We start from the raw sequence: 12,627 nt of genomic DNA on the forward strand, positions 1-12,627 counted from the left end.
TCAAGGCGGCGAAGTATCTTTACTAATCTATGCCCCCATCGCTTAATTTTATTTTTAAATCAATTTTACATAATTTAAATCAACCGATATTTTAAGGTAAATTGTTGTTTCGCTGTTTAGTACGTTCCGTGGTCGTAACTTATAGTATACTTCGCGTAAAACTGTTAGTCCGCTCTGAAAATAGAAATGAATCGTGTCGCCATAGCAAATTATATTAGCAGTTTGGCGCGGACTATACCGTATTATATTTTTAAAATATTGGCGTTGGCTTAGTCCTCAGGGGTAGCGGCGCACCTGTGGCCGACCTCAGGTAGGAATATTTAATCCTATCTGGGGTTGATTACAGATGTCCATGGGCGGCAGTAGCCACTTACCATCAGGTGGACTGCATGCTCGTCTGCTACTCTTATATTATATAAAAAAAAAATAAAAAAAAACCCACGTGAGACGCTATGGCCAATCCTGATGTAGGCGGGCAACCGTCTATAAATATGTTTCTTGGAGGCATAGATTAGTAAAGATACTTCGCCGCCTTGAAATTGAATGAAGCCACAAACGGCTTATTAGTAAGTTCTTTTTTTGAATTCTTGACAAATAAAAACATTTTTAGAGAACATTTGCGAATAAATAATTAATACTGCGTAATTTACATAATAAATAAATAATTATTTCAAATATTTTACGGACATTTTAGCACGGAGACGTGGCAAAACTTTTTTACGCAACTATTTCAATTCTCAAAACTGGGTACATTTTTTTGTTAGGAGCGAGTAATCAGGTCTGTGGAGTAATCTTTACTAATCTATGCTTGCAGGTTCCTTTTTATAAATAAAAAAATCAAATTGATATATTACCATTGACAATAGAGACAAAAATCACTGTCATAAATTACATTAGTAATTTTGTAATTCTTTCACACGTCAATGTCAAGATTGTCACTGTCAGATTTTTTATCTTTTGCTCTTGAATTTCTTGTAGTCAAATACTGGTTGTATTTCATAAGATTTACATTGTTTCGGTATAGAAATAATAGTTTTTCCCTTCCAGTAATCAAATATGTTGCGTAGTATAATTGAATATTATGCCGAACACGAAAGGTATAGATGTGGTTATTGTAAAGGTTCTGATACCAATTACGGACATGGTAAGCAATTTATAATATTAATTCATACAGAGGCAACAAATACAGTAGCAGATGGTAAGCAGGTTTTTTTTTGGAGAAATTTAAGGTACGCAAATGTAACGAAATAGGGTTTTTAAACTAACTAACGTTCGCCCAGCGATTGAGATTTCGTCTATAAACATTATTGAACATTTAAGGAAAACATTACCATGTTTTCAAAATTACGTTAATGTATCAAATTCCAAAATGACGTCTATATTTACCAAATCAGGAAAATCGGTTGACAAAAAAGACAAAGGTTTCCGAATTGTTATCTTTGCTTATTTATATATAGAGATATTTACATAAGTCGTAAAAGTTACACATATTTATTATTTACATTTTGTTTGATCTAGGAATGTGGGCGCACACAATGACAGTATCGGACTATCAAGATTTAATAGACAGAGGGTGGCGCAGATCAGGAAAATATGTCTATAAACCAACTATCAGTATAATTTGTTGTCCTTCATACACCATAAGGTCAGTTTTAATTATTATGATAAGATAAGATAAGAAAAATACTCTTTATTGCACACTTACAGTTGAAATTTTACAATACACAATATATTATGGTGATTTAATAAACAAATTCTCAGCTATTGTTTGTCTAAACTAGTATCTTAGAAACACTGGCTAATTTAATAATAATATTAAAATTATATGAAAAATGAGTACTAAATAAAAACACATGAATAGTTAAGATTCAACTGTACATGAAACAAACATCTAATAATACTAGAGAATACAAAAACAACAATATAAACTATGTTACTTCCATACATATGCTTGAAAAACATTACTTTCTACAGTTGCATAAAAATAGACAATAGTAATGTTTCAAGAATGATTAACATTACACTCAGTTATTACATAATACATAAATAAAATTTATTTATTAATACATTATAATACAGAATGCATAAATATAATACATGTTAAAACTATTTCAATATAGATGCAAAGCACTGGAATTCAAGGCATCCAAATCCCAGAAGAAAGTATTGAAACAGTTCAATAAGTACCTGATAGGTCAAGAGGAGGCAGCTGGTGGTGGTGACCAGCAAATGTCCAGTGGCAGTGAGGATATACGGCTCGAAGACTATGGAGAGGGTCCTGAACTGTTTGTGGAAACTAGTAATGCTCATCGGGATATCAACTTGACTAGTTTAGTGGCACCGGTTGAGAGCAATAGTATTTCAAGCAATGATAAAAATCCTGAAGGTATGGCAGTTTTCATAACATTTAAGTAATTGTTAACTTAATAAATTTATTTATAGGTTTTTGGTTGTAATTCCACTGATTTTATTCTTGGTTATCTATTGAAATAATAATAACACAAAGTCTTGTACATGTGTATAAAGTAAGGGCTTGAATGATTGTTTTATAAATTAAGACATAATTGCTGTAATACTATAAGTGTGGTTGGTAATAGTTCATATGTAAGAAATGGTAATAAATTAATAATACTACATGAATATTTTACTCTGTTTAATATTCATAAACCTTGAAGTCCGCACAAGACGCAAAAATAAAATCCAAATTGCTAATCCATTAAATTAACTAAGTTTATTAATTGCATATTTTTTGCATCAAATCAATTCAATGTACTTTGTATCCACATCAGGTGGAATATTTCAATTAAATAAAAACTTATTCTACATAAACTTATGTAATTGAATTGACCGAATTGATTTATTGTAATGCCTTATTGTTAAACTATATATAAATAAATTGTGTATTGTAATAAAAAGTGTAAAATAATAAAAAAAGACATATAGCCAACCATAGAACCTATTCTTTCTTTTTGCAAATTCGATAAACAAATTTCCTAATAGTATATGTTGTATAGTTTTAAGTCTAATGGTTTCAGGTGAAATGTCAGAAATTGATACATCAGAAGATAAGAATGCTTTAAGAGATAGTCAAGAATGCAAAAAAGGTGAGAATGAATATTTTATTTCTTCTTTACATCAAAGCATCTGTTATTTTCAACATGTTAAATACTACCATATCATTTTAGGTATTGGTTACACATATCTATACAATATTATTCCCATTTAAGTATAGGTTTATATTTACTTATAGGTTTATATTACAGTATAAATCATTCTCTGCTTAACTACTGCCGTAATCCAACATTTTGTAATATTTTTTTGTAATGTAATACTTTCACGTCTTGTACATATATACAGAGGGCATTTTGTATTTCCTTATATTAAAAACGCCAAATAAGTTAAGTTCATACGATTTTTTTTAATTATTGATTTCAATGGACAATCTTGTCCATTTCACACAATTGCTTCTCTTACATAAAAAATAGTATTGAATATATTTTGCAGTTACGTGTGTAGACCCATCAAGAGTACCATGCAAAAAAGCAAAGCAATTACGTATTGAGAGGAAACTGGAAAGACTGAAACAAAAGGGTATTGACGTAAGCACTTTAGAGAAGAAACAAAATAAGGAAAAACAAGTGGAGGATTTTATTAATGAGTTACCAAAAGAAACAAAGCGAAAATTAAAGGTAGTGTAATCACTAGACAATGTAAATATTTATTTTTATTAACTTTATTTTATGTTACGTACTACTAAAAATACTACAAAAGGTGTGCTTAGGGTCTTTTTCCAATAACGCAGATAAAATACTCTTAATTGCACAATTGTTGAATTTAAACAATAAGCAATATACATACACAGGTCAAACAGTATGCGATAGGCGTTCTTATCGCTAAGTAGCGATAAGTTGTTAAATACTTTTAAAGAGACTGCAGCGGATCCATCACGCGGATTAGACACGCATGCGGACATAAACCCTGCGTGACAAGAAAAATACCAATAATACCATATAGCTTTACATTGCGTATTTAAATGGAATCATTATAAAATATAATTTTCAGATAAAGTTGGTCAGAACTAACCCACCTAGTCCTGAATGGCTGGAAACGGCGAAGGAAACACACCAAGTGTATGTTAAATACCAGACGACTGTTCATGGTGATAAGCCTGAGAAGTGTACCCAACCAAAGTTTGAAGATTTTTTAGTCCAAAGTCCACTATTGGTAAGCAATATTTATTACATATAAGACATTTTTTAAACAATTTAAGTAAATATCGAATATTGTAACACAAGTAAAAATACATGAATATTCTTGACGTTTGTTGATTATTGTAAGAACTGTAAAATAGCATTGTATAGGAATCTTTTCTGGGAAAGATATGCATTATGTTTTTCCGCTGCTTCTCCATGGACGAATCACCTTCCGAAGCGATAGTAGGTGAAGAATCTACTTTAAATGAAATAATTTTATTATGTCGATAATTTTGTGATGATCTGGGTTCTGTTCCTATTCCAGCGAATAATTCCTTTTTATGTAGTTACTAATATCAGGTGTATCTTATTTTTGCAGAAATTCATGTTATGTTATGAAGTCTAGCAAAAACTACTTTGCAACAGTCCGCTATTAAATTATTATATGAGCGTGAGATATAATTTTATATCACGGCGTGCGTAAATTGACGTTTTACGCACGCTTCGCGTGCGCAAAACCCCCATTTCCGACCCCGTAATATAAAATTTTATACAACACGCGGACGAAAAATGTTTTTCTGACTCGTGTGATTGCAGTCCTCGCCTGCGGCTCGGCCTGTAAACTCACACTTGTCAGAAAAAAATTTTTCGTCCTCGTATTGTAATGTACTATTTTCATGTGTTTTTAACATAAACAATATTGTCACTGCTGTCTGGGGCACGTCATCGGTAAAATCTTCGTTCATCGCCTTTTAGTATCGAAAATGTTAATTTATCATCATATTATTGTTGAAAAGAACAAAAGTTGTATTCAAAACCTTTTTATCGTATTCGATTGTAGTTTTAAAATGACAATTTTTTTGTTAAAATTTTGCTTGTTTGTATAACTCTTAAGGTCATCTTTTTTATAGAACTGCAAAAACTGTAATGGATGGTTTTTCAGCATGTGTGACGCAATATTCTTGTTACAGGAAGAACATAATGAGTCCGGCCCAGCATGTGGCTATGGATCATTTCATCAACAGTACTGGTTAGATGGGAAAATAATTGCTGTGGGGGTCATCGATGTGTTACCAAAATGTGTATCATCTGTTTACTTTTTTTATGACCCACAATATAGGAATCTTACTTTAGGAACGTATGGAGCTCTCAGGTAAGATTCGATTTAACAAAGAAAAGTATGTCGATATACTCATATAATGCTTCTAAAAGCCTTATTCTTGTCATGCGTATTTATGTCCGCCTGCGGATCTGTTCTTCATGCATACCACTTGCATCCTATTGTTTCGAAGATAATAACATAGTCATGTGTGCTACACGACCCGCATGTTGCAAAGAGACTAGCGCATCCATATTCGCGCGAATACGTGATTTATTTTTTTGGAAACTACAGAACATAGTCTTTACATGTAAAAGAATAACATTATTTACTCTAACATAAAACAACCAATATTTTTAATTTGGTCGTTATTTTTCAGAGAGATTGAGTTCACGCGGCATTTACATACGTGTGCACCGGAACTGAAATATTACTACATGGGATTCTACATACATTCTTGCCGCAAGATGAGATATAAAGGAAATTTCTTCCCATCAGATTTATTGTGCCCAGAGACATACAAATGGATTCCCATACGAGACTGCATTCCTATATTAGAAATAACACCATATTCCAGGCTGGATCCTGATATTGATAGTATTGATGAGAATTATCCAACGGAGGATGATATTAACTACATACCTATGTTGTTTAAGGGTGAAGTGACGTCATATAAAACATATAAAAGAAAAATGGGAAAGAGAGCCGATAATGCAGATGTACTGATGGAATATGCAAAGTTAGTTGGTGCCAAGTCCGCTAAATCATTGGTTATGTTTGTCTAGGTAAATTTAACGGGATATGGGGTTTATGCACACGACGCTTTGTTTATGGGCAGACGCTATATACATAATAAATAAGACGCGACGCATCCGCACATAATCAACAATTGAATCTAGCATTTGAAACAAATTTGTAGATACATTGATGCATATGCGCCGATAATATGTTGACGCATTTCAGACATGTATATATCGATTATCTATTCACAGTGAATACGCTCAGATATATCAATCCAGATAAACTGATATCGATACAGTCGCGCAGATAAAGAAAAGTCGATGCGTCAGATTCAACTGTACTCTGAGCAATCATGTCATTGTTACTGCTGTGTCGTCTGCGCTTGGAAAATACGTCGTGTGTATAGACCCTTGAACGAAGTTGTTGATTATACACAATTTTATCTTTATTTTAAATATTTGTGATCCTAACCCCATCTATCACAAATGTGAGAGGTTGATACTTATTGCCATGTACTTATTAACTAGTCACCATCTACTCTGCATTTTAATCGTAACTTCCCACCTCTCGTAACACTAGTACAAATTTAATGTTTTGTATACTAGGACTTTTAGAATAAGTATTGAATTTAGACTAATATATATATTATACATATATGTGTTGTATAAATTGAAGGGACGCCAATAAAAAGATACTGACTGCAATTTAAGTGTCCCTTTGGTACGCTCCGTTCAACATACTTTACGATTTTGTCATTATGTTATTAATTATATTTCACTTTTATGTAACCATACTTTACTCACAGGATAAGGCCACACGTATCATTTAATCATGTTAAGGTATTTTGAATCTTTAAATAATTCACATAGAGCATATATATTGAACACAGTTGTATATTTGAAACATATTTTTTTATTATAGTAACATCTAGAGAGCATTCATAATCAGTTTAGCAGATATTGTGTATGCTGCAGTAAAATGGGAGCCCGCGCATTGCGATAAATAATTTGCGCGTGGAATTCTATTTTATGGTTTCCATAATATTATTATAATGTACTAATATATGCGGTCCCACGTATTTTTTTCCGCATTTTAAGGCAATAGGCACTAGCTCTGTATAATAAAAAGTTACATACAATATTTTTCTACGTAAAAGTACGTTAAAATCCAAATGTTAGGAAATAATAAATATGAAATGTTATTGAAACGAATTTAATATTGAAGGTAGAATTTTACAAACCGTGGTCAATAATTTTATACAACGCATTAAAAAGAAATACTAGGTATGTTGTGTGTATTCATTAAAAACTGTCTAAAGTACTAAATTCAGAAAATGAGAGTAATATTAATAACTAAGAATATTTTACCAATTAAAATTTAAATGCTGAAGCAAACTGTAATAAATAGTTTAACATTGTAGTGCTACAATATTGTACCTACGTATATTTTACGTGCACACTTATGAAGTGTCTTATTTATTAATAATTAAAAATCTTAGTCACTAAGTCCTTAAATGTGTTTGGAAGTTAATAAATTTGAACCGATAAATATAGTTTTTTTTTAAATAAAACCCTTATTCTACCTATGAAATTATATAAATGTGTTAAGAGATGTTGGTAACTGGTAAGGACCGAGTTGGAATGCCTCCTTTATCGCGCTCTTCAATCTAGATCCCAGTAGGGATCGTCACTTTATTAAAAGCAGAAATGTATGTTGTGCCGCAGCCTCCGGAGTCGAACTAAGAAAGGAACTACCAAATTTGAAGTGTTAGTACTAACTGTCAGACTGGCACGTCGATAAAAATTGCCTATTACTCTCAATCAAATTTTCTTCTTTAATTTTTAATTTAGGGCAAAAAGTTATATAAACATATTTGTAGAAAGAACAATTTGCTACAAAATATGACATTACATTTTTTTTGTAAGAAGCATAGTTTCCGAGATCGCGAAAAAAGTATTTTCACCTCTTTTTCCAAGATGGCGGCCGAAAGACAAGGGTGGTGACCCTAAAAACTTGAGGTTAAGCTCCTATGGATCCCACACATGTCCCAAAAATAAAATTGCGTCCTCTAAAAATGCAATATTCGGTCCTTAAATTGTAATATTTCGATGGACTATTTATACTTTATGAACTTCGATACTAATTCCAACGAAAATCATTGACACTTACGAAGACGAATTGATTGACGAATGTAGTAGTCCCACGCCCAAACTCCTAATTGCTGCATTAATATGACGTATTTTCGAAAATCTTTTAATTGGCATACTAAGATTCCGTTACATTTTATAGTATATTGTGTAAAGTAATGTTTTATTCAGTGCTATTTTTATTTATTGATGTATCACTTGGATTTATTCTTAGATACTAACATTATTTTTTAAAATATTGACTATTAAGTTTAAATACAAATATATTTACTTACTTGAAAACTTATATCTAGTGGGTCCTGTAATTACATAATTATGTAAAGTAAAAACAGTCGATTTGCAACTATAACACCTACACTGACTAATTGCGCAGTAGGTAAAGTTAAACGTTGTGACGAAAGGACCAGGACTACTTTTGCATTCAATTGTTATTTTTTCGTACGTATTCTATATTTTATTTTTTTCTTTTTATGAATTTGAATATTAATTTTATGCCAGTTTAAAAAAAAATAAAAATATAATAAAATAAAATTAAGTACATTATATACATTCTTCGCCTACATCCCAAATGTTTATTATTATTTAACTGATTTAAATTTATAGTTTTATACTTTTTTATTACAATAGTAGGAAAAATATACAAATAATATACAAATAGTAGGAAACGAGCATAATATACTACAGCATCAGAATCTTGTAATGACGTCGGAATGCTCTATTAAATGCATGATTCTAATAAAATCTGGTGTTGCAAAAGAATTAATAAGAATATTTATTTATAAATGAATATGAAAAGACAATATCCATTGTATAAAATTTTATATTACGGGGTCGGAAATGGGGGTTTTGCGCACGCGAAGCGTGCGTAAAACGTCCATTTACGCACGCCGTGATATAAAATATAGTATACTGTACTGTACATAAAGTAATACTGCGTGTAAATTACGCAGTATTACTTATTTATTCGTAAATTTTCTCTAAAAATGTTTTTATTTGTCAAGAATTCAATAAAAGAACTTACTAATAAGCCGTTTGTGGCTTTATTCAATTTCAAGGCGGCGAAGTATCTTTACTAATCTATGGCTTAATACGAAAATATAATGAAATTTTGTCTTAAATTAGTAGAGGCAAATTTTAGTGCGGCGAATCATTTTTGATGGAATTTTTTTGCCAATGGAATGCGGCGCATAAATAGAAATACGATGGGATACCATGCGGGCGATGTCGCGCGAGTTAGCTCGTAGATAATAATTGCTTGTCCGATAAAGTTATGCATCTACTGTAATCGCTTGTCGCCAATTATCTTTATACTTAGTAATTGCGTTAACTATTTACGAGTAATTGTGCTTATATGATAACAACAGAACTTGTTTTGTCCTGAGCCGCTGCAGTTGTTCGCATATTTTTCCTATGTACAAGAAATTTATTTCCGGTAGGTATAGGTATTAAAAATAAAATAAATATCGCAGGGCTTATTTCCTATCATGCAGGTTTGTATTTATAATACTCTCTGAAACTACTCTGAAAAGTATATCTCCCTTACATTTTGAGATTGAAACGAGGCATGCGGGTGAGATGGATATAACCCCGTGTGACAAGAAACAGTTGTACATTACGTAGGGTACATTTACAGTGTCCCTGTAGTTCTGGGACGAGAATAGCTACGGTATCCCCGTCTGTTGTAAGAGGCGACTAAAAAGGGGCTTCTCGGGTTGCGGGAGGCAACAGTGACTTGGCCCGCCCGCCAGTGACTCCAGGATGGACGGCGGTATGTGTGGTAGCATACCGTCGTGCACACCAAACGGTGTGGCGAGCGTAATGCTCACCTGGGTGAAGTCAGACGGGCCAACGCGCTAATGCAGGGGCCACACTAACGAGAAATGTCATTAATTATTGCGATAATGTACGTTAACCGTAGGTGTAGCCACGACTTAACGCGATAATTTGACAACGGCATTAACAATGCCGTTTTTACTACTACACGCAGTATATCTATGGAGTAACGAGAAAGTAATTGAGTTTCTCTAATTCCACAAACATGGTTCTGTTTGCAGTATGTAAACAGAACGATGTTTGTGGAATCCGAAACTCAAAAGTTTTAAGAATCGTGGTATGCAATGCAAAGTGATGCTTGGCGACGGATAAAGGAATAATTACCCTTTAAAACAACTATTGAAGAAATGAAAATAAGAAGGAAAGCCTAATGGGTTATTATAGAATCAATTTGAAGTAGTGTTGCCCAAATTCAGTCTTGGTCTTGCAGTCTTGGTCTTGTTCTTGCGTTTTTGCAAGACCAAGACCAAGAACAAGACCGCGTATTTTTAGCAAGACCAAGACCAAGACTGACCGTGCAAGACTTGAGCAAGAACAAGACATAGCCTGCAAGACTCTTGCGTCTTGCAGCTAGGACTTAGCGCTATTTCACTGAGTAGTTAGGTGTAACAGTTCGGTGTATAGGTAGGTATTTTAGATTGGTGGAGGACGCATGAGACAGAGTATCCGATTTTATCGAAAATGGCCCGTGATTTTCTCTCAATACCTGCAACTTCAGTACCTGCTGAGAGGTTATTTTCTTAAGCATCATTAGTAATTAGAAAACATAGAAATAGTTTAAGTGATGAGTCAGCCAGATGGTTACTTTGTATTAATTCTTGGTCAAAAAAATTGATATAAAGTATCATAACCTAATGATAAAGCTGATTAGTGTTGTATTTTATTTTTTATTCAAATAAATGATAAATCGTAAAACTCTTTTATTAAATTTCTTATAAGTTGAGGGTTCAATCTCTTTCTAGACAGATAAGTATTGTTCTTTAAAATACAGTCAAGTTATTGTAATTAATTTGTTTTTTTACATGTTTTAGCAAATGTAAGCTTATAAATCATAAATGTTTATTAAGAAACAGTTACTTCCATGGAAAACGACATATAGGTCAGTTGATTTTTCGAATTTCTTATCAAATCTTCAGTTATTTATTAATCTGCTTGATCTTTACTATGGCTATGTTAATTCAAGCTCACAATGTTCCAATTCTAATACGTTTTTCTAAGATTTAAAGTAAACTTTAATAAATAGTAATAGACTAATAGGTAATTGCAAGACTTGCAAGACTCTTGCTGCAAGACCAAGACCAAGACCAAGACTGGGAGCGCAAGACCAAGACCAAGACTAAGATCAGGTGTATTGGCGCAAGACCAAGACCAAGACTGGCTAAGTCTCGTCTTGTTCTTGCATTTGGGCAACACTAATTTGAAGAGAATGAAAAATTCAAATAATAAAAATTTACACTCATGAAATACAGAACTCTGTCACCGTCCATCTTGCTTCATTCAAATAAAATTAACGCCGTTTTTATCGCCAATGATGGGTATTCACGTTGACATTTAAAGTGTAGCCACCTACTTTAGCGCGTTAAAAATTATCGCAATAATTATCGCGCTAATGGGCATTGACGTTAGCCGGTAGTGTGGCCCCAGAATAAGAGGACTCCGGTTGCGTTCCGTTGGAGATCCAGGAGTCGTCAACGTAGCGTCGAGGACGATGCCCGGGGGAGTTTTAGTGCGGTAATAATCCCACATAATTCCGTGCCGCTTCCACGGCTCCGGGTACCTTTTGAAGGTTTCCCCCTCATTAAGAAAAAAGATACATGTGCAGTATATACATTTTATTTTACCATATACTTAATCAATTTCACTGCGTTGTCAGTTGTTTTCACGTGATAAAAGTGAAACTTGACGTTCCTTATATCTCGCTGCGTAAATCACTAAATGTATTTGATTACGTGTCTCGGTACACTTAGGTTTGTAGTTTCAGGTTATACCTACGGGAATGTCCATTGACAATATATAATGTTCAACAACGGATAATACTGATACTTTTAACCACGTAAAACCACAATATACCTACTATTACCTACGTAGGTAGTGAAGGTGGTAGAACCCTTTGTGGTTCGACTCCAGCGGCACCACCGCCACACCTGTTTCTACCTAATAACAGCAGTGTTAGGCGCTGCTGTGTTCCGTTTTGACGGGTGTGGTAAGGGAGACAGATTTTTCAGAGGCGTTCCAGCTTCGTCCTCAGGGGTAGCGACGCATCTCTGGCCGACCTCAGGTAGGAATGTCTAATCCTATCTGGGGTTGATTACAGATGTCCGTGGGCGGCAGTAGCCACTTACCATCAGGTGGACTGCATGCTCGTCTGCTGCTCGTATATTATATAAAAAAGGGACTAGGTAGGTAGTATGAGTAACGATTATGTTTTTATTTTTTGTTGTAATAACGGAAAGATACCTAAGAGTAATTTTAGCTGTATTCGGATTTTTAATATCATTAGGTACCCTGTTATAAAATCAATATTTATAGTATTCTTCCAAATTAATACAATGTCCCATATCCATTATGCTTTTGGGAAATATTTGTTATCCTGATCCTTGATAACTCTTATTTT

General features: G+C 33.3%; 1 protein-coding gene across 2 annotated transcripts; it reads left to right on the top strand.

Moving 5' to 3' along the window:
* Positions 1–938: 938 nt before the first annotated feature.
* Positions 939–6,149, top strand: Ate1 (arginyltransferase 1). Of its 2 annotated transcripts, none has more exons than XM_073088514.1 (8): positions 939–1,144; positions 1,519–1,645; positions 2,121–2,386; positions 3,036–3,104; positions 3,517–3,689; positions 4,063–4,224; positions 5,165–5,346; positions 5,672–6,149. In XM_073088514.1, the coding sequence occupies exons 1-8, from the start codon at positions 1,057–1,059 to the stop codon at positions 6,075–6,077; spliced, it is 1,473 nt and encodes a 490-aa protein (XP_072944615.1). In that variant the 5' UTR covers positions 939–1,056; the 3' UTR covers positions 6,078–6,149. The 2 variants fall into 2 exon arrangements, with proteins under 2 accessions (XP_072944615.1, XP_072944614.1); XM_073088513.1 differs by having other exon boundaries at positions 940–1,144; positions 3,505–3,689.
* Positions 6,150–12,627: the final 6,478 nt, after the last annotated feature.

The sequence above is a fragment of the Epargyreus clarus genome, unplaced genomic scaffold (assembly GCF_041222505.1).
Source record: "Epargyreus clarus isolate Ecla_fem2 unplaced genomic scaffold, WU_Ecla_fem_2.2 ptg000027l, whole genome shotgun sequence".
NCBI classification, from domain to species: domain Eukaryota; kingdom Metazoa; phylum Arthropoda; class Insecta; order Lepidoptera; family Hesperiidae; genus Epargyreus; species Epargyreus clarus.